This window comes from Diorhabda carinulata, chromosome 6 (genome assembly GCF_026250575.1).
Source record: "Diorhabda carinulata isolate Delta chromosome 6, icDioCari1.1, whole genome shotgun sequence".
In the NCBI taxonomy this organism is placed as follows: domain Eukaryota; kingdom Metazoa; phylum Arthropoda; class Insecta; order Coleoptera; family Chrysomelidae; genus Diorhabda; species Diorhabda carinulata.
Window position 1 is genome coordinate 7101178 of NC_079465.1, and position 23233 is coordinate 7124410.

General features: G+C 32.0%; 1 protein-coding gene across 1 annotated transcript; it reads right to left on the bottom strand.

The window, feature by feature from the left end:
* Positions 1 to 270: 270 nt before the first annotated feature.
* Positions 271 to 14266, bottom strand: LOC130894968 (leucine-rich repeat-containing protein 24-like). Its single transcript, XM_057802040.1, has one exon. It carries the CDS (start codon positions 13827 to 13829, stop codon positions 12084 to 12086), a length of 1746 nt encoding a protein of 581 aa, XP_057658023.1. The 5' UTR covers positions 13830 to 14266; the 3' UTR covers positions 271 to 12083.
* Between the last annotated feature and the right edge of the window lie 8967 nt (positions 14267 to 23233).

Sequence of the window (23233 nt, forward strand, 5' to 3'; positions counted from 1 at the left end):
CATGAAAAGTTTTATTTCATTATTCATTTCAGTAACACAATATAAATTTTTTTCCAGGTGTGAACTAACATAAAATAATCGGATATACAAATTTTACAGCTCTTCCAGTATCTTTATGGATACTTTCCTATTTTTTTTTTACTTTCACTTACTTCGATATCTCGCAATCTTTATCCAATCCACAGCTTGAAGATCTTTAACTATATTGTCTCGCCACCTAAATAATTTGTGGTAGTAAGTTTCCAGTTGGAGTTTCTTTTTCTTCCAGTCTTTTTGTTCACTAGTTAGCAAGTCTTATGACGTAGTCCGCCGCGGAATTTTCCTAACTTTCTTTTTTTTTAGAATTGTATTTACGAAGAACTCCTCCAATTATTTTTCATTCTCTCTCCTACAATCGTCTATAAAGTTTACATTTTCTCACAATTTTCCTTTCCCAGACTCATAACCTGTCTTAGTGTTTCAACAGATTTTTATTAGAGATCCATGAAACTATTCAACTCAATGTCTACGTTTTGTTTTTCCCATAAGAACTCGATCCTATGCACGAGTGGTGTATCTCTGATTGTCTCCCTTTGGATCCTCTCCTAATACTTCCTCAGCTTCCTTTTCGGGTGAAATTTGTACTTTCACTACAGTTGAGGAATTTGATTTCGCCTTCTTTAATGGCCTTGTCTCGGTGGCAATATAAAACCACCTTCGTTAAGTTAAGTTTTGAAACGGTTATTCAAAAAATTCACTTTGGTCTGCATTCAGATTATTTTACCATAAATTTTACTTCCTTAGTGTATAATTTATTGATTTGTTTTTCTTTCGTTAATAATCACAACCCTAAATCTAAAATTCAATTTTAATTTTTACTGATGCTTTTCAGCACATCAGAATTCCTCTCACTTTTCCATAGACCATCATTTCGAAAGAGCGTGAATACATGTCGAAAAGTGTTTTGAAATTCTGTAGTCAATTCCGATATCCTACATGCAGCGAAGTCTATTTCCAGCTATCTATTCCAGTTCAATATGTCGCTCATTCCACCATTCGACCTTCATTTTTCAAAAATTTCCAACTATCTTCGCCATTCAAAATTAAATGAACTAATAAAAGTTTTATTTAACATATATGAAAAAAAAGTACAGTTAGAAGAAAACAGAATATCTTAACTTCCTTTTTTAATCACTTTCAAACTTTCGGAAGTTACAGTAAGAAAAATTTCACTTTCAAAAAATACTTAGTCAACTTATGTCGAATATCACATTTTGATGTCAATAAAAGTCGGTATTTGTTAGCGTTTCAATGAAAGAATAATTATTTAACAAACATTGTATATTACTTTGGTGACTACCCCTGGTCTAAGACGACGATAATATGTTTATGTCGGATTCTATAATTGTGAGTTTAGCTAGAGTAAGCCTTGTATTCAGTATAAATATATTAGCTGCTTTCCATTTACACCAAAACTCAGATAATTCTCACCTGTGACATCGTAACACAGTTCAAAGTGAGACCTAACTGGGTTTTTAACCGCAATCTGCACAAGCTTGAAACCATGTGCTTCAGTGAGTTTTGTGAACTCAGAATGAAAGTCACGTTGAAGACATCACGTTGTCAAATTTTGTCATCAAAATAAGCAAATAAGTACACAATATTAACTCACATTACGTGTTTCTTTTATTCAGGTAGCAGTGAAGTCATTATTTAATCAATTGAATGTAAATGGAAAGCAGCTATTAATTCAGATAACAAATCTTCCTTTTACCTTTCGAAATATTAAGCAGTTTATATTATTAACTATAAACATAAGAAAAAATGCTTCTTTTCAATACTTCCTGATAAAATCTAAATGTGAAAAATTCGAATTACATTCTTGATAACTCGTTGTTTCTTAAGTAAATGCCAATACTTTTGCAGTGCATTGTATTAATTGAAGTATTTATTATACAGTGGTATCATAAAGTAACTTAATATTTGATTTATGTTAGATTTATAATTTGCATAGATCACTTACTCACTTTCTGGTACATTCTCTTTTTCTGTAATACATTTCAACTGAAAATTTCCCAATTAATTACAAACCCAAGACTAATGATAAAATCTTCATAATAACATGATGTTCATGTAGAATCCATCCAGATTATTATTGAAAAGAATAAATTCCATCCTGATAAAGTCAAGCTACTACAAGGATTATTTTAAAATGGTCTCTATCTCAGAATGGAAGTTTATGAAACCATAACACGAAAAGTAGATGCGGACTCTCATTTTACAACTAAGTCTTTACCGATTAATCCACACTTACGTTAAATGGAACAGAAATCGGAACAATTGTAGATAATGGGATATGGCTACACCTAAATATATATAGCAAAGACCTTTTAAAGTTAATTTGAGTAGGTATTATCGGAATAACTATTATTAGACCATTAATGGTTGAACGAAAATGTAACGAAACATAGTATTTATATTTTGGAAATAACATAGTTTCTGCTATAAAAAATTCAGTTTTCAAGAACAGATCGAGTGGAGAATGTTGTTTAATAGAGTGGCCAGTTACATGTACCGATTTATCGCCTTTAGACTTTTTTTAATGATATCTCATTAATATAGTTTACAAGACAAAATAAAATTATCGGAATGAAATATGTAATGAAATATTAATCTTCTAGCTAATTGTTTTGTTTTCAATAACTTCAGACTAGACAGTTGTATTCATAATTTAAAAGATTATGGTAATCTGAACAGTTAGAGTGAGCTGCTTGAAAAAATATGTCGATATATAACTTTGTAGTAACAGTGCAGTGCATTTCCTTTTTGATCAATCATAAATCGAAATACGAGGTATATCCGTGAAATAACTTTTTATTTCTATCAGTGGCAACGCAGGAAAGGCATTTTGCAAATTTCTAACCACAGTTTAAACAATCAATGCACATATTTATTGCGAAACTATTTAGAAATTGCGCTGCGTAATGCAGAACGAACACCTGTTATTCTTTTCCACGATAATGCCCGACCAAACACTGCGAAAGCACAAAAAACTCCTACAGGAATTTGGCTGCGACGTGTTTGGTCATATTCTGTTCGAACCTAGTCCTCCCTCTCAGTGACTTCAATCTCTTCTTGTATATAATCTTTCGTTGGTAGTCAACAATTCAACGATCTGTTGAAAACAGAGGCGGCAGTCTTCTATGAAGGAGGCATCCATAGATTTTTATACAGTAATAGTTATTTATGCAACAAGTGAGTAAGATAATACTTTTTTTCACGAGCAGGGCGGTTTAACCTATTTGGCAATTCCTACGAGTGAAAAAAGTTATTTTACTCACGAGTTTCATACAAAAATTTTTCTACGTCTACGACAAAAATTGTATCAATTTTTATTTTATAATAGTAATATTAAAAGTACAACCGTGAGCATTATTAATTTGAAGTGAAAAAGAAGTTACATTACTATTGGTACTTCAATTGGCAACATTTAACGAGTTCAAAGAAGTAACATCGTCTATAATTGTATTAGTACTTATTGGATTGTTAGTAGGATCGTGAACATTTACAATTTGCTTGAAGTCGAACTAGTTGTTCGCGTTAAAATTTTCACTGCGGAATCCATTTTGTTTTTTATTGAATCGTCTACGTAACCCTCCGCAACTGTGTTGGATTTCCACCCACCGTGCTTCTTTAGTTGAATTATATCACCACCGGAATCCACTAATAGAGACTCAGAAGAGCGTCGAAATGTATTCCCAGTGTAGTTTTTTGGATTAGGTAAATTCAAATATGTTGCGATAAGCGAGGGAATGTTTGAAAAGGTATTGATACCTACAGCTTGAGTTTTGCATTTTCCATTTCTATACTGCAAAAAAAATGATCCGTTTTGACATTTGTGGGTCGTTAGTTTTTATATTTTTTATAAATATTTACCAAGTTTAATCTATTGTCATTTATTTCACCAATAACAGTAAATCTACGTTGAACATCAGTTTTTCTATCAGATACTGTAATAATTAAAACATTTCCGGTATTATTGATATCGTTACACTTCATTTTATATAATCCTCCCTCGCAGAGCTCCTGCGATTACGAATATTGAAGCAACCTGAAAGATATCTAAGCTTACATTAAAAATTTTTGCTGTCATACCTTATGCCTGAAATAATGATCGTCTGGAGCTTGCAACAGAAACTTATTAATTTCTTCACGGGCAAATGTTTTAGATTTTTTGGGTCTATAGCCAACTGATTTATTTTTCAAATATGCAATGAGCTTCGAGTATTTACTGATGTCTATGTCGTTATTCACCATTAGGGTGTCTTTCAGTTTTGAATAAGTCGACCAAAGTGTTGAAGACTTCCACATTTTGGATATAGTTTCAAAGTAATCTAGTAACACTCTTTCTGTGAAGCTGTTTATACCTTTTTTAGTACGCTACTACATAAAACAATTATATTCTTTTAAATACTGTTCCTTGGATTTCTCAAGGAGAAGAATCATAGTTGCTGCAGTTGCCGATTCAACAACATCTTCTGATGTGCAGTTTAAACTGTCTCCACTATTACTCACCATCACTAATAATAATAATACTACACTCCTTTTAATTAGACACGAAACGGATTTTCTTGAACGAATATCAAGAAATAAAAGTGTGACACTTTAGAAGGCGTTCACAACCCACTATTTTGATAAAACAATTCTATAATAGCGTTAAAAAATGACACATTACGGCACTTTTTTAACGCAAAAGCGTAAAATAATAGACCACTACGGTATTTTTTTTTCACGATTTTTGACCGATTCAGAAATTACATTCTTTATAAATGTAAATGAATGAAAAAATACGTGAATATTATAACGGACGTAGAAAAATATGTTTTCTGTATCTTTTTCATATAACCAAACCGAACTTACCTGGATATATCTCGTATTACGTTACTTTATGCACACAATGTATAATAATCATATTTATAAACATGATATAAATTTTTTTAAAATACTTCTGGATAAAATCAGATCTTCATTTATTTTACCATAACATTTTGTACGTGATTTTTTTTAGCCTAATAAAACAAAAATATTATAAAATTTGTTTATTTAGAAAAAGAAATACGAGAACAGAAAATTTCAATTAACAATTAATTAAACACATTCATCTATTCAATAAAAATAATGTTTATTACAAATTCGAATCAAAACTAACAATTTCAACTCCAATAAACAAATACAATTTTAACAATATACTATATATATATTTGTAAAAAAAACAAAGTTCGATATTAGATATTTGAAAATAAAAACCAATTAAGTGCAAATATTTACTTTATTTTATAAATATCTAACATATTCTCTCAATATTATATTCATATATTCAGTTATTCTCAAGTAATATACTCATATTTGTCAAATTTTTTTCAAAATGTCATTTTCCGCATTTCTATCAACAGTTATAGAATATTATCAACTAATATTTTCTTATACTCAACAAAAATAACAATTATTTAATTAAAAGGAAAATCTACCTCTGGCTGTGGTTATCGTTCATAATTAACAACTAAATGATTAAAAAATGTAAAGAAAACTTCGTAAAACAATTTGATCTACATTCAGAAGTTAATAGTTGCGATAAAGAAAATGTTATATTCGATATTGAGGAACATGTTTTAGTAGCATCATTTTTGTATTAATGAAACATAATATTTGTGTCATATGACAGTGAAATCGTTTCAGCAAAACTAGAATATTATCCTTCCAAATAAAACTGCTCATATTACGCGAGATAAGACTTTTCACCGATATTATGTATTGAATATCTGTTTTCCACGAATTATACTTACCAACGCAGCAATGTTATTATTAGAGAAAATTAAGAAACTTCAATCGAATAGTTCTAGCTTATTGTATTCCTATTTATTTTTTACAATTAGTTTCGACTAAAATTATCATGAAAGCATTTTTTCTTTAACGTCAATAGAACATGGAAAGGTTTAAATCATTTGTCTGGCTAATAGTCGCTGAAAATCTTAATAAAAATAAAACTGCTTGAATGTACAAGAAACGAGGGGAAACCAGCAGTTTTGGTAGTCTATTCTATTGATATTTATACATTTCAATTAATACTTAAGTAAAATTAACTTCAAAATTTTGTTTCTCTAATTTCTTAGCATTTTATTTTTACACTATTTAGTAAATCTGATAAATTTAGTCGGTAACAAACGATTTTCTGTTAGAGCTATGAAAACAATATTTAATTGTTGGTGTTTCATCAGATATCAAACGACAATGAAGCAAGTATTTTATGAAAATAATTTCTTAACTTACTTTTGTATCTTAGAATTCTTATGAGTATACGTATGATTTTCACTCTTGATAGTATACTTTTTAATACATAAGTTACAAGTTAGAAAAATTGACTAAAATCATTATGACTTTGATATTTTCTGAAACAAAAAAAGTTTTTGATATAAGAGTGATAACAAATCACCGGGCGGAATGTGTATTATTGTGGAAGCTATCAAAGTCAAAAGAAATGAGCTCCTGAAAGCAATAACCAATGCAACATCATATATCTACAAGATTATAGACCCATAAGCCTGCTGTCACATCTATATGAATTATCCACCAAAATCATGACTGCACATGACAAGCAGCTATAGATGATAACATAATTAAAAGAAAAAAGTGTAGAATACGACAAGCCCATACTCGTCGACTCTCAAAAAGCATTTAACTGAATAAATCACTATGAATTGTTTAAAGCTATTGTAAACTGCCGTATAGACCACCGCTTTGTTTTTATATTGCGGCACATACGTGTCTGGCCATCAAATAACGAGACTGCACGCCTAGAGGCCACTCCGGAAACAGTGACCGAATTATACGTGCAGATCATCGAATGAGCATCCGGATGATTGCCGATGCTGTAAACGCCCATAAAGAAACGGCTGTGCGAAGTTGGTGCCAAAAAATCTGACTCCTAACCAAAAGCTCTTGCGTCAACGGGTCTCAGATTTCTTTGGAAGGTTAGAAAGGTAAGGAGAAGATCTGCTTTAAAAGGGACCTGATTTGAGTCGATGGAAGCAGCAAAGCAGAAACCAGCAGAGCTCCTAAAGGCACTCACCAAAGAAGACTTCCAGCACTGCTTCGATCAATGGAAAAAAGTATGGAAAGGTTAGGTTAGGTTAGGTGAGGGTAGGGGAGTATATTGAAGGGGAGCACTCGAATATAGAATAAATTTCATAATAAAACTCTTTTTCGGAAGCAGTCTCGTTATTTAATAGCCACACCTCGTATAACAGCAGGCAACGGTAAAGGTTTGAACACATGCAGAATCAAATCGATTCAGGATAAAAAAAACCTCCGACAAGGTGACACATTTCCTCCCAAACTTTTCACAACTCTCATCATATATTTGAAAAGAAGTAACTACACAGTAAAGGCATTAACGTGGATAGAGAAAACCAAAAATATCGGCGTTTCGACGTCAATATTGTGCTGATCTTAGACCGACTAGACGAGGCAAATAAAATGATCTTAGAACTATCTACAGCTTTAAATTTAAATATGGCCAAGACCCAATTTATGACAAATTTAATCCCCAGTCGTAGCCTAGCACTAGAAAGAAAAGAATCGAATACGTAACATCCTACAAATATCTAGGACATGAGATCCGAATGAAAAGAACCCCTCACACCTTCCAACTAAACAGAAGAATACAACTGACTTGGGTTGCATTTTGACCAATGCGTCCTGTCAGTATTGATTTATGGCTGAGAAACAATAACATTGACATAAAAAACTGTGAATAAAATAAGAATAACGAGCCATGGAGGGGTCCATGTTAAAAATGACATTAACAAGATAAAATCCGAAACGAAGAACTGCGTAGAAGAATAAAAGTTATGAATTGAAATCAAAGAGTCACACATTTAAAATGGAACTGTGCTGGCCCTATTGCAAGTTTGTCTGATAATAGATTAACGAAGAGAATGCAGGGGACGACCGCCGACGTGATGAACGGACGATTTGAAAAGAAAATCTTCCAAATGAATACAAGATGCCCAAGACCGACCAAAATGGACTAGGTTAAAAGAGTGTTATGTCCGGTAGTAGACGAAACAGGCTGCTAAATGATAATGATGGCAATGAAGAGTGATAAACCGAAAATATACGTCAATAGAATTGAAAGAATAAAATTAGTAAATGGAGACACATCAAAAACTTTTTCTTTCTTTATATAAAAATATCTATATCATTTCGGTTAATCGTATTTGTTGAGATTGTTATTGTGATCACTTGATACGAAGCCACTCTGTATATTTTGATATATGCATATCTCTCTTTTCAAATACCATTATCAGTGAACTCTGACTGCATTTGGGTTGCTACCATCAACAATAAATGGTGGTACAAACGATTTGTAATCGAAATATGGATTTGTGAAGAGAATATGTCCGCGTTATGCTCTACTTTAATTTCAAGTGAACAACAAAGTCTTGAACGGCTACATCGCACATTTGATGATTGAATGCCTTCACGAACAACTGTGGTTTAATTGAAAAGGGTGTAAGTCACAGAAAATAATGGTATTTTGAAAGTAAGTAGTGAATATATCAAACTTCCTTTTTCCAAGGATATCGATTCAATTATCCTAATTATAACTTTTGTAAGTGTAGATACGTTATTGTTTCTCCTGAAATTGTTCGATTCCTAGAAGAAATAAACTGTGGTCTGTTAGTTCGTTAAGCGATTTCATAAAATTTTCGCTGTTGAACAAATAGAAAGAGAAAAAAGGGAGCTATTTTATCAAAATCATACATTTAAGATGAGATCCATGAAGCAATTCTTCCATGTTTTGAGACTCTTCCCTAAGATACCTGACTTCAATGTTTTTAGTTGTGAAAGCTTAGGTTTCAAGAATTTATTGAATTATTTTTCTAAAAAGACTGTATATTACATAAATTATGTAGAATTAACAAATATTATATCTATCTTATCGATCATTAAATGAATATGATAGTTGTTCAATTTTGAATTTGTTAACGAGTTAATAATAATTGTCGAATGTTGTTTCACTTTGAAATCTTCAATCATTCAAACACTATATTAGAATTATTGTAGATATTTCAAAAGTATTTTCATAATAGTGAAAAGGAAGATCCTTATTTCGAAAGCTTTCTACCAATGTCAATTGAGCTATGGCATTCGATTCCATTAAAGCATGGATCTATTGTATGGTTTCATTTTGTATCCATTGAGTATTATAACATAAAAGTATTCTATCCAAATTATACGTGATAATAATTTTTCTCCCAATTAAAGGAAATTGGTATAATAGTTAATAATCATGTCTTGTATTCATAGAAATACTGATTGATAATTTGATATGAGAGTTTCTATATTTTCACGCTTGTGAAATATATTTTACAAAAATATTAATTCTAATACATCATAATATACTTGTCAACCCAACATAGACAGTATTCTATAATCAATTTAGAGATAAGATAAAGATTCAAACAGAATAATCATCCTTCTTATCCTATACAAAACTTTTTGAAGGAGACATGAAAGGATTCATATTATGTACATAATAGCTATGATATATTTATTAATATGAAAATAATTTTCTACCATACTCATTGTGCTCTTACGTTGTTAGAAAATATAAAATATGTAGAAAATTGGGAAAATTTTATCAATTGTAGGGAACTTTTTATCAATTTATGTACAAAAATAAAAAATAAATAAACTTGATATGAATAATTCAACGAAAATGCGATTACCACCAAAAAAAAGTTAATCCAATCAAAGTTTACTTCCCAACAATACCTATTTTACAATTGACTCCAGAAAGTACGCTAGATCATAGTAAGCTTTCTTAAGAAAAAGAAGTTGATGACTATAATTTAATAAGTTCATTTTAAGATTTAATTAACCCATTTAAAATATTTACAGATCTAAATGAGAGTGAAGTAAATCCTTGAGCATCTAAAATGAGTTTATAAACTCCATATCAGAAACCTCACGAACTTCAGAAACAAGACCTTGGAGAGAAAACATTTTTCTTGTGCGTATAACTCTTCAGCGCGCAAAACTTTCTAATACAATGTAAAGCAGATATAAATTATTTATATACTTTTGCATAATGTTAACATCGAATTAATATTAAAAAATAATTTTTCACTTTTTTATTAATATCATGGTTATTATATAAAAAATGAAAGTCGTTTTTTCTTCAGGAGGTGTTTCCTGGAACTCTTGAAAAATTCATGTTAGTATTTATTAAACTGTATAAAATCAAAGAGAATCAAAAGTTGAGATTTCTCTATTCTATTCACATTTTTACTATGATGATTTTACCATAAATCTACTTCCATCCTGGTATTGAAAGAATTAAAAAAATATATGTAGTTGAAGTGGGAAGAACTGGGAATCAGAGTGGGATAATGATAAATTAAATAAAAATAGAAAATGGCTCCAAATTTTCAAACTAATTACATATACCCATCTATTAAATTTGTCTTTAATTTAATTTTTTACGAAATTATAAGAACAAACTGCTAACTTCAATTTTGAATTTTGACGCCTGATAGATTATCAAAATGACTTGTATAATTATCTAAATTTTTAAAATGAGAGTTGTTAGAATTAAATTTAGGAGCTAGAGATAACTACTTCTCAACTTCATTGAGTTTCTCTTTTTTGAAATGTAAAAATATAACGTTCTATTTTCGTACGATTGATGAAAAGATGAATATTCACTTGGGTTAGGATTTAATTTCCATAAAAACAAAATAAAATCCATAAAGATTGTTAACAGTATGTATACATTTATTTTCTTTTTCCATACCTTGACGTATGGATATGATAGTTTTCAAATTTTTCAGATAAATAGTTTTCTCAATATTCTCTACAGAGTATGAAGAGCTGTGAAATGTGGAAATTTGAGGATAATCGAATATCGATAATTTCTCATTGAAGTTTTCACAGTATAGGTTGAGAAATTCTCACTAGGGTCACTGGCGGAAATGAGAAGCTACAGCATTGGTTATTTGGCATTCATATTAAAATATGTCTTTATTTTTTAAATAATTATTAATTTGAACATATTTTATTGAGAATACTTATATTCTTCGCAACTATATAAAATAACTAAATCGATTTTGACTCATATACAAGAAATAATTAAATAATTATAGTTCTGCGCTATAATTATTGATTTTATCATAATGATAAATTGATGATTAAATATTATAAATGAATCAAAATACATTGTGGGAAATAACCCCCGCATTTTGAAATTTCAGCTAAAGAAAAAAATTAGTATTTTTTAATACGTAACTAATTTTTTTGTTGATCAAAATTATCTAGAAGTGTATATCCAAAATTATGCTTGTTTATTAGAGCGATCTAATTTAAATTCACTGTGTCATTTCCAATTATATTGTGCTTAATGCACAAATTGGTAAGTTTAGATGTAACAACAATAATAATAATAGACTCATCATCGTGAATGAATATCTAAAACTGTCTTATGTCGGGCAATCACAGAGATGAAACCAAACAAAATAAATGAAGGTACTGAAAAAAGTTTCAATTTTCCTTCATTATGAGGATAAAAATAGTTTTTAAATACAGTTAAATTTTGCGAGCACAGAAAGAATATTTATCTGCTACTTTGATCTTTTAATACTTTAGTCTATTATCCATTTTGTACACATCACAACCTTCAACAGATTTGGAATTTATTAACTCATTTAGGAATACATACAAAACCACTTCAAATCCAAATGGTATCCTACAGAACTACTACATATCAAAATCAAATTTGGTTAGGTTAGGAACCAATATGAAAATAACATTTTCATATTGGTTCCATTCAAAGCTATCCCTTATAATAAAAGTGATGTGATTTTCTGGACAAAGAAATCTGTTAAAAAGAGGCGGCTATATGCCAAAAATATTACGTTTCCACATTTGCTACTAGTAATTAAAATTTCATTTACCTTGTTGACAATATCCAGTTGACAAATGTAGAGATATAAATTAATAATGATGTGAGCAAAGGCACTAATTGAAGATTAACCACAGGGAGGTTAGAGAGAGACAAACTCTGGGGTGAGCGGAACGCAAGGAGGAGGCGGGGGAGGTGGTAACTGCGTTGCTACAGGAGCAATAGGAGCTCCAGCTGAAGCATCAGGAAGAGAAAGCGTGGAACTTCCCCCAGCAGTCACCCTGGGCCCCATGTTGTCGTACTGTGGAAAAGCGTAAGGACGTCGAGGCAACGTCGCCATACCATGATAGACAGGCTTGGGCCTATGAGGCAAGTCCAATAGATCAGGGCATCTAGAAACATCGATCGACGGATCTCGACTAACTGATACTGAAATAAAAATATTGCCATATGCTCCCGCAGGTAGTGTACTACTCGAGAATTCCGGCGGAGGAGGATAAACTGCTAGGGGAGGTAAAGGAGGTTCCCTTTCTATAGTAATATGTACAGGAGGATCCATCATATCTAATTGATCGGGTCCCAACGCTTCGCAACTACCGGTTCCTCTGTCAGTCGTGGTAGCAATGCTAACGTCCAAAAGTTTTTTTTCTTGGTCCGTGAAACTTACGCTTGCTTTAATATTCCGTCTTTGACTCTTGTTCTTAACACAGTACACAGCAATCACAGTTATCACCGCGGAAAATGCCACACCGACGCCCACAATCACCATACCCCACCACACCATTCTTTTGTCTGCTTTAATAAGAGTTGTTGCAGTAACAACTTCCGGAAGCACTAAACTTACATTAACAGAAGTCGTATCTAGAATGTTTTTAGCGACGCACGTATATCTACCCACGTCGGCATCACTAACATTATATATACTTATATTGGCCCATTTATCCAATAATCCTTCTTCAGCTTCAACTACTAACCAAGTATGATTGATGGGGTGGCCTTCGTAAAGCCAAAGAACTTGAGGCTCTGGGTCTCCAAGGATGTGGCAACCAAAGCTGACGTTTCCTCCCGCTTCTGCTTGCACCTGTTGTTGTGGATACGCGAACACTTGAGGTATACATGCGAATTCCTCAGAGGACACGTTTTCCCATAAACGTTCACTTAATGACCTTGGTTCAGAGCAACTCAAAGATACGGATTGAAGCTTACTAGCTAAAAACCAGTCTCTAAAGCCCCGTAAATTACAATCACAGCGCCAGGGATTCTCCTCTAAAGCGAGCGTTTTTAAATGAGCAAAATTCATAAAAGTTGCTTCCGATATATTACGGAGAAGGTTATATTTCAAATTGATAGTTTCTAGGGCAGTCAAATGTATAAACGCTTCTTTGTTTATAATTTCTAAGGAGCATCCTTCCAACTCTAAACTTTTAAGATGTGGTAATGGTGGAAACTGAGCACGTACAAGTTGTTTTAGAGGATTACCGTTCAAAGAAAGCATACGCAACCGTTCAGTTCCGTGAAAAGTATTCGGATGTAGAAATGTTATTTCGTTATTTGATAAATCAATTTCCACTAGTATTGTTAAACTATTAAATGCATCCTGATGGATTTCGGTCAAACCGGCACGTGAAAGATATATCCTTTGAAGGTTAATTAGACCGACCGATTGAAACACTGCTCGAGGTAATTTAGAAAGAAAATTACCCGAGAGATCGATTACTTGTATGCCTTCGTCCAAACTGCCAGGAATGTCGGTGAAGCCCGCTTTTTGACATAACGCCGTTTTTTTTCCGGAACTCCATGTACATCGACAAGGTGTCGGACAATCCGTCCAATCTGGTGCCGCTAAGGCTAGCGCCACAAAAAACACTAACAAACAAAGAGTGGCCATTCTTCGTCATCTTGAAAATGAACTTTTATTAAAGCACATCATTTTTCGAAAAAGTTCAAATCACTTTTAAGTCACTTTCTTTTTTTTTCAGATTATAAAAATACGGAACTTAACGAAGAGTTTACAAGTCACAACATTAAGTGAGATAGGTCGATGTGCTATCCGTCTATTTATGTACTCGATATAGTTGTGGGTTGTAATATTCGAAAACAAATCGCGATCGTGTAGTTAGCACGCGAGGCATTCGTGCCGTGTCGATGCTGTTATTCAGTTCACCGCACTATGTTAGTCCGCAGCTTTGTGGGTCGAGGCGCCTTCTAGTTGTTGCGTCGGCGTCGATGTATATTCGTCGGGATGCGCCGCCCAGCCCTATGCAGCAAAGAACCTGCTGCTTCTATCGCCTCTTGCCGATTAATGCTCTGATTTTCGCCGGATTTATAACTGATTCGATATTATTTTTCATGATTTGTGGTATCGCTCGATATTTTGTGGACGAAAACTTCATTTAGCGCGACAGCAAAGATGAATGAAGCGACTAACACTCTTCTCCAATAGCAACTTCTGTATTGCTCTATAAAATACCAAATACATAGGCCCAGAAAATAATATTTTTTCATGCGATCTAATGATTCGTAGTCAATTATCACCTATTGAAATAAGACGTATTTAAATAAAATTTATTTGAATTTTTTTCACAATCATTTAGTAGTACATTATTTGGAAAAACATTTTGTTAATTCATGTTGTAAATTTATTAACAAAAAAAGGTGGCCGAGAAAATTTTTAAGGCGAGATTTTTCATTATGTTCGTCCAGGAATATCTATTCGCAAGCTTCAGCTTGATATTTTTTCTCCATTATTTTGATAACTTGTGAGAATAGGTTTTCATTTCACACTCACATTGTTCTTAATATTTGGACTTTGAACTACAAATTTGTGGGCCATCTTTCGCTCAATATTAATAATATAATCTCACAAGAGCTTCGCAAATAATTGCTTATTTGACAATATCAAGTGTAGGGATAGTAGTCCAGGAGCTGTCAATCTAAAAAGTCCCTTCATACCGTGCAGTTTAAAACAATAGGAATTGAAATCGCGAGGTTTGAGTGTATTGCAAAGCCGGAAAATGTTTTAAAAAATTAATTATCAAAAAAATCGATATAAGTTCCTCTCTCATGGTGTGAAATAGTTTGCCTGAAGTGTATTCGAAAAAAATCAAAAAAAAATTACGCAAACCAATGTTTTTGGCCAAGAGAGTCAGGCAAGCCTTTTTTAAAGTGTGTGATGGGGAAGGAAATTTCTTATTACCTGATTTTAATGTCTGCTTTAAGATTATCTTGGTTTGCGGGCTCGGAAACGACCGGAAGTATCCATCAAACCAGCTTAAAATTTATTGACTCGGAACTCATTTTCGATTAATAGAATTATGGTAAATAATTTTAATCTAGAATAAATGTTTCTCTGTGGAAAGGTAAACAGTTTATCTTCAGTCTCTGAAGACGATAACTTGGTTATCGAAACGCGCGTCAGACAGTGTTAATGTAGTGGTGGTGTAAACCGTGTATTCAGTATGAATATCGTCAACGGTTTCAAAAGTTCCAACTCAACTATTGTTCCATAATGATTATAATTTTATATATTCTATTAGTACTTTTTTTATGAAATTACTTTTTTATATTTCTTTTATGCACATAATGAAGTTGCTGTATGGGTAAGCTTCTAAAACTACGACAGTTTCTATACTTTTTATCTTTTTTATAACTGTAATAAATATTTCTACTCGCTTTTTACAAATTATTACAAACATAGAATGAGTTCTATGTGTATTACAACCACTAAGCAGAAGATTAATCTATTTTCCCTATAAAAAGAAAGTTTTAAGAAATGTTTTACTATTCAGACAATTCAAAAACTTATAATTTGCGAATTTAAGTTTAAACTTTTAGTGATAGTGAGTGCTACAAAAAATTTATACCTATTCTTGTTATTCATCGAGAAGAATATGAGTCGTGAGCGCAAACCGTAAGTAAAAATTAAAATCATTATGGAACAATGGTATTTCCCTACAGAAACATTCATTCTAGATTGAATTTATTGACTATAATTCTATTCATCAAAAATGAGTTCGGAGTCAACGGTTTTTAAGCTGGTTTGCTGAATATTTCCGGTCGTTTCTAAACATGCAAACCAAGATAACCTTAAAGTAGACATTGAAACGAACAAAATAAAAAAAAATTATGTTACGTAATGAAAGAATTTCCTCCCTCATCACACACTTTAAAAAAGGCTTTCCTGACTATCCCGGCCAAAAAAATTGGTTTGCATGATATTTTTTTGAAATAGAATGAAATTTTTTATCGAATACACTCTAGGTAAACCATTTCATATCATGAGGGAGAAACATTTATGGATTTTCAAAATAATTAATTGATTTAAACATTTTTCCGACTTTGCAAATCCACGCAAACCTCGCGTTTTCAATTCTTATAGTATTGAACTATCAATTTTCAAAAAACAATTACATGCACGGTACAAGGGGACTTTTTAGATTAACAGCTCCTAAACTATGAAGAGAACGAAGGGGGCGAATTAAGATGACGCCTTAGTAGCAAATGGAAACTTTTAAAAACAACATCAGATATTATTAAAGTAGGACAGTAAATTAAAATGTAGTTTGTGAGTCATAACTATTTTAACGAAACTAGCAGTAAACAAATCCAATCAAAAATTATACATAAAATATTAATTAATGCAAAAAATTCGGGAGTAAATTACGTGAAAATAATGCTGTGATGAGGAAAAATATCTCATATGACCCCTTATTTTTGAGTTATAGACCTTTAAAGCTGCGAATTCATATAAGTTGGAGACTAATCAACTTAATTTTTCTACATTTCAATTTTACCTTACGTAAGTAACACGATGTTCGACAATATTCATTTCACTTAGATATTGTGTCTAAATATCTCTTGTAAGTATTTTCAAAACATAAATACAATTTATGAAAATTTCTTCAAAATGTCTCTTTATGGCGAACAGTTTCCTTCGTATGTACAACGATCTAAAAATCTACATCTCATAAACCATAAATTTTATCGAGTTAAAGAAGTAGTAACTTTTTGTTGAAAAATTCATTTCTGCTATGTTCAGATTGTACAGGTTGTCCCTATAAAAGCTACGGATTGTTAACCATTAAGCATGGGCCACCCCTGGCCTTCAGATAGTAGTCTAGAATTATTTATTCTGTCAAATACACTACATAGACATACGTAATCATTCATTGAAAATTCATGATGTTCGAATGTATAATTTTAAATTTTAAAATATACTTAAATATAAGTCACGGAACACCCTGTATAATATATAGATGGTTATAAACAATAAAGGTCACAGTTAATTTAATATTCGGACTCAGACATAATTGTTTAATACAAATGCACTGACAATATCACTATACTTGTTTTTTGAAGAATTTTACGGGTTATAATTACCAAATTATTTTCGACACTTGCTACAAGCCACTGCGATCCTACAAATCAAAGGTAATTATTGATTTCATCGACCCCGGGAATTAGCGAATATGTACCCACTTATCAATTTTCTTATGATATCACCAATGTCCATACCTTGAGATCAATTTCAATATAAACTTAATAATAGATGAGGTTGTGTTTAATTGTATTATAAAGAAGAAATGTAGATGGAAATTTTATTTAATGTGTAATTATATACTCAGTGAGCTAGAAGATATCGTTATTCACCCTGTATTCTCGATTTGGGTATGTCTTTATTCACATTTACATCACCGGAGTCGACATAAAGCATACAGCGTTCTCATTCAACGTAACCATACACCACATGGCAGTAGCGCTGTTTTGGTGAGTCTTCGAAAAATAATTTGCTGTTTACATATAGACGTTTTCAGCTTTCCGCCCTTTAAGACGATTCTCCTTACCTCTACACTCCATATTTGACAACTGACAAGAAAAATGATGATGACTGATCACCAGTAATTTCAATTACTTCTTGTTAGTGGGTTCCAGATTTTGTCAAATTCCTCACAGTGGAGGTATAGTGGATAGATTGGTTATTTTATCTTCTTGACATCAATACTCTGAGCAGCTAAACGTGTTGTAAAATCTTATGGAAATTTTCTTACCAAATTCCTATTGTCTTCAATCCGAATTTGAAGTAGATTCGTTTTGATATTTGTTGTTCTTTTGCTCAACATCTTCTGTAGTCTTAAAACTCTTTGTTCGATGACTTCGATCTTTAAAAACTCTAGTGGAAAAAATATATTTGATAGAACTTTTTTTGTAAAGTCGTCCGGTGAGTTTTCTGTACAGTTTTCCATACTTACTAATTACTTCAGTAGGGGAGGATGGGGGAATTGCGGATGCTGAAGGGAAATAACGCACTACATTCGTACTATCAGTAATAATCAGGCTGTCTTTATTAATTATTAATCTTTAGTTATACATCTACAAAAACAATTATACTTATTAAACGAGATCAATCAACAAATAGAATATTTTTAGCAAAGACAAAACCTTGTCTGTCCGTAATTATCCGTAGCGCTCGGGGTAAATTCGGACTGACCCTGGGTTAATTACGGACAGCATGGGGTATTTACGGACTAGATTCACATCATAGACAAAAATCATAAGTAAAGCCTTTAGAAGAACTTCCTGCAGTGCAGTTCTCATGAGCCCACTTGTTACACTTTCAACGCATAATCCAGTCTTCGGCGGGTGGATCACTGTACTTTTCCTGACAATAGCAAAAGTAATCAACATTTCCTTCATTTTAAAAATTATTCAGATCTCTTACACCCTTTGATCCTTTTCCTGTAGAAAGTTTTATAAAATCCCTAACCGGTACTGATGAACATTGACTTTTTTGACTTGTCGTACTTTGGTTTAAATCAGCTTCACTTATAGCATTATTCTCATTTATTTCGTCTTGATCAGGTACATTGGGAACGGATTCATCGATAATGTTTATGTTACTAGAGGACTGAGACTCTTGTTGAGATCTTCCTTCATCAGGAATGCTGTTAATAGCTGCATCACTAATTTGAGATTCGCTATGAAACTCTCTTTGGCTGTTATGATCAGGACCCACATGGCTGGTATCACATAGAGTTTCTGGTGTAATTATATCACCGAAACTTTCGAAAGTGCCCTTGAATTTATCTTGATCAACTGAGAAAATCCCAGCACTCTTGAAGTCATTTATAGCTTTATCAATAGACGAGTATCGGTTAAAAGCTGTATGTGGAGGCAATGTCAAAACATGGATAAAATTTTTACGACAAAAATCGTAAGCTTTCAGACTAATATGGCTCTCGTGGTTGTCTAGAACTAACAAAACGGGATTGTCAGCCAATGGTTTAGCGAATTCTTTAAAATGCTGGAGCCAATCAACAAATATCGATTCATTGATCCAACCAGAGCCTGAAAGACAAGCTACCATGTTGCTATTACTGTTTTTCATAAGCTGAGCATTCATCCTTTTTCTTTTAAAGATAAAAAATGATGGAATGTACGAGCCTCCAGCATTAAAACAATTCCCAACTGTAGTTAAAGAACCACGTTCTACACTGGTGCAAGAATCCTGGAATTGCGTTGTACCGTGCTAATCCCAGTTTTATGTTGTTTGCGGTGGCAAAATCGAAAGCTATCTTTCTCAGAGTAGGTATTGTTATCCTAAAGAAAGCCTTACATAACTTCAAAATAAAATCAACCAGTTCGTTTTCTTGAATTTCGTTAAAAACGTTAGAACATTTTTACCTCTCTTTGGTATTGTAGAAACATTGCCTTTTTTCACTTGGTCAAACAAAGTAGCTCTAGGAATACCATATTTTTCTTCCACCTGTCGAAAAGTTATCTTCTGGTCTTTATATTTCTTGCACAGCTTTTCGTAATGATTGGTGTATGATTGTCGTTTTTTTATATATTTCCGGGGCATCTTAAAATGAGCAGTTATTGATTAATTTCATAATAGTTTATTGAATTCGGGGTAATTGCGGACGTCCGTATTTACCCCGCAAGGCTTGTCCGCAATTAACCCAACTGGGTATTTTTAAATCGAAGAGAGAAATTTGTAGGTTATGAAAATATCACTTTTTACCATCACTTAGTATACAGACCTGTCCCTCGACTTAAAAAACACTAAAAATTAGATCAATATACCCTTTTTTTTAATTTTACCTAACTTTCAAACTGTGCGCAGCCGGCTGTCGTAAATTTTTGCGTGGCACTAAAATGGCGGAAAGAAACAGATGACAGCACCGGGCTGCCGTGGAGGGGAGGGAATGAGTAGATACTTGTTAGTCCGTACTTACCCCGCGTCCGCCATTCCCCCACTCTCCCCCTACCCCGAGCTACAGATCTATTGTCTATGGAACCGCTTGTAGCTGTCAATATATGCTTTCTGTCTTCTTTAAAATATTTATTTTCAAATAGATCTATTTACAGGTTAATATCTTGAAAATACTTTTTCCACAAAAGCTTCTCGAGATATTCTAAATTATAATTGGCGTTATTAGCTCGCTCAATATTGAAAACAAAGTCTTTATGAATGACCTGTCATGTCTTCGTTCGAAATTTTCTCCAGAATTATTGTTATGGACTTGTATCTACTTCTAACCCTTCCAGAGACATGAACTATATTATCTGGTTATTCAGATTTTAGCATCAAACATCGCACTTATCTTTTCATTTGAAAACTTCTATCTTCTTCTCGCTACTTAGAATTTCTCATTTTGTTAATATCAAAAACAATACGACTTTTGCTATATATATCTCCTATTCTTTCTCAACTCTCCTACTAAAAGAATTATTTGGTTTGTTATCTTGCAGCCAGAACTCCGCGGTTTTCAAGTGATCCTTCTATCAGATTAAAAACAACTTTCGTTGCCACTGACATCCCATCCGTTCTGTCTGCACCACAATAAATTTAAGTATGATACATATATCCAGAAAAGCCCAACTTAAAACGTTGATTTCAGATTTGCTCTTTTTCCATTTGTTGTCCTAATTTTAAAAGACCCCGAAACGAAATCATTGCTCGTCTCCATAATTTGAAACAATCACTTCTTCTCTACATATTTTCTAAAATTAAATTTTCTACATTACCCTATACTGCTCCCCAATATTCGTTATTATTGTTCTTATCAATAAAATATTCACTAGATTATTGATGAATATAAAAATTATTTTTCTACATATTCTGTTCTTCCAATATCTCAGTTAAATAAATTAAATTCGCTTTTTATATTGTTTGAATATTTATTGATGATTATATATTATTAAGCAGAATAATTTTTATCATAGTACAAACAGAATTACTGTTCAAGAAATTGATCTCCTATTATAACTTAAATATCAGGTAATAAGTATGAAAATATATTCAACTTTATTGAGCATTATTTATATTATTATCAGTGTGCTTCGTTAATAACACCTATAGAAGCATCTAGCCAAAGTAAGTACCCATTACCTTCAATGTTGGCTGTACAAAGGCTCTGTGCGGATTGTTTTGATTGTTATTAAAAAGAAATTAAATTGAATAATAACCCCATAATATTTGAATTGATAGTATTTTTGACAGTCAGCCACGAAAACGCTTTATAACATTAACTTTTATTTTATATTTTTTCAAGTTTGAAAGGGATTTGAGGTATTCAAGTACCTCGAAATTCAAATCAAAATTGTCTAGCGAGTTGTGGATTCACCTATAAACAAACAAAGAAGAAAATAGTGGGAGATAAAATATCTGTGACATTCAAAGTTTTAAAATTATAATCGTACCTTACACAGAAAAGCACCAATCTGAATACCAATGTTCTTAACGTTTTTCTTGATGGTGATAAGAAAATAATATCACATTTTCCTTTTTGAAATCCGAACCATTTTGAACGGTTAATTGTCCATGAGGAATTGAGGAGAATGATCAGTGGTTATTCAATTCTACAAATTGGATGATTCATTATTTCCTTTTTAATTTTGCAAATGAACAACAATGGTTATTAAAAATAATGATAGCGACGAAGGGTATAAATGAAATTTTATGGAAAATCAACCATTTGGGCCTCTTTTGAACGGTGAATTATCCAAGGGGAAATGAGGAAAATGATCAGTGGTTATTCAATTCCAAAAGTTGGATAACTCATTATTTCCTCTTTAATTACTCTTGCAAATAAATAACAATAGTTATAAAAAATAATAACGATTGCGGAGAAGGGTATAAATGAAATTTTATGGAAATATCAATATTGTTAACGACAATTTTTATTGCTGTAAATCGAGGCCCACATAAAAAAAATCCACACGCAGTTTTTTACGTTAGTTAAATGCCGAATATTCATTTCAACTGAGGGAAATATTACAAATAAAGCGGCTTGATAGCTTTTTTTATTTAGCGGATACAAAGCAAAATCTGTTTGTTCAGGAAGGATTAACAAAAATATTAGTTTCATCGGTTGTTTTGTGACGGTTCAAAACATTTATTTGCATCAAAAGTATCGAATTCAGACCACTATTAATAAGTGTTGGGAAATCAAATTTTTTTTAAATAACAGCGATAGTGGGGCGTTGTACCCGTGGCTAATAATTAACATTAGGAATAAAGTATTTAATGTTACATTTTAGCTTTTGTCTTTTTAGTCATAGCTTACACTTCTATAAGTGGTATTTATCTACATTAGATCCTTGGGCAGATATATTATCTATCAACTGATATATACCTTTCCATTTATCAAATTTTTTGGAATTGTCTTTAACATAGGAAATTTAAGACCTTTTCAAGATATAACTATTATATTAAAACAAGACTAAAGCAAGTATATACTTAAAGCAATATTTATTCCCTGTATAATTACGTATATATTATAAATATACATAAAAGCATCAAAAAGTTATGTAGAAGTATATTTTATATTAAAAAGATGTAGATATATATCTGAAATAACAGTTTTCGTAGCGGGATTGTTGCAAAATCAAACTCCTCCCACACACCTGATAGGTGTTCATTAGCGACACATGTCTATTACGAAGAACATATTATGAATTATGACTCTGCTAAAGTTTTGAAAAACTATAAAAAACGTCTATTCTTAGAAACAACATATATTGCCAAAAATGATCAATGTATTAATAAAAAAACTGATTTAAATACGCCTTTAGATTTAGAAAAAACAAATTCCTTAAAAGAAATTAAACGCCATTAACAACCAATTAACCTCACCTTGCCTAAAAAATTCAACTTCCCTCATTACGACCTAACCTATAAAATTTAATACCATTTACTAACTAACCAATCAATAATCAATATTCACAACAACCTAACCTAATCTAACCTATAAAAATTTAATGTCATTCATAATCTAACCAATGAAAATT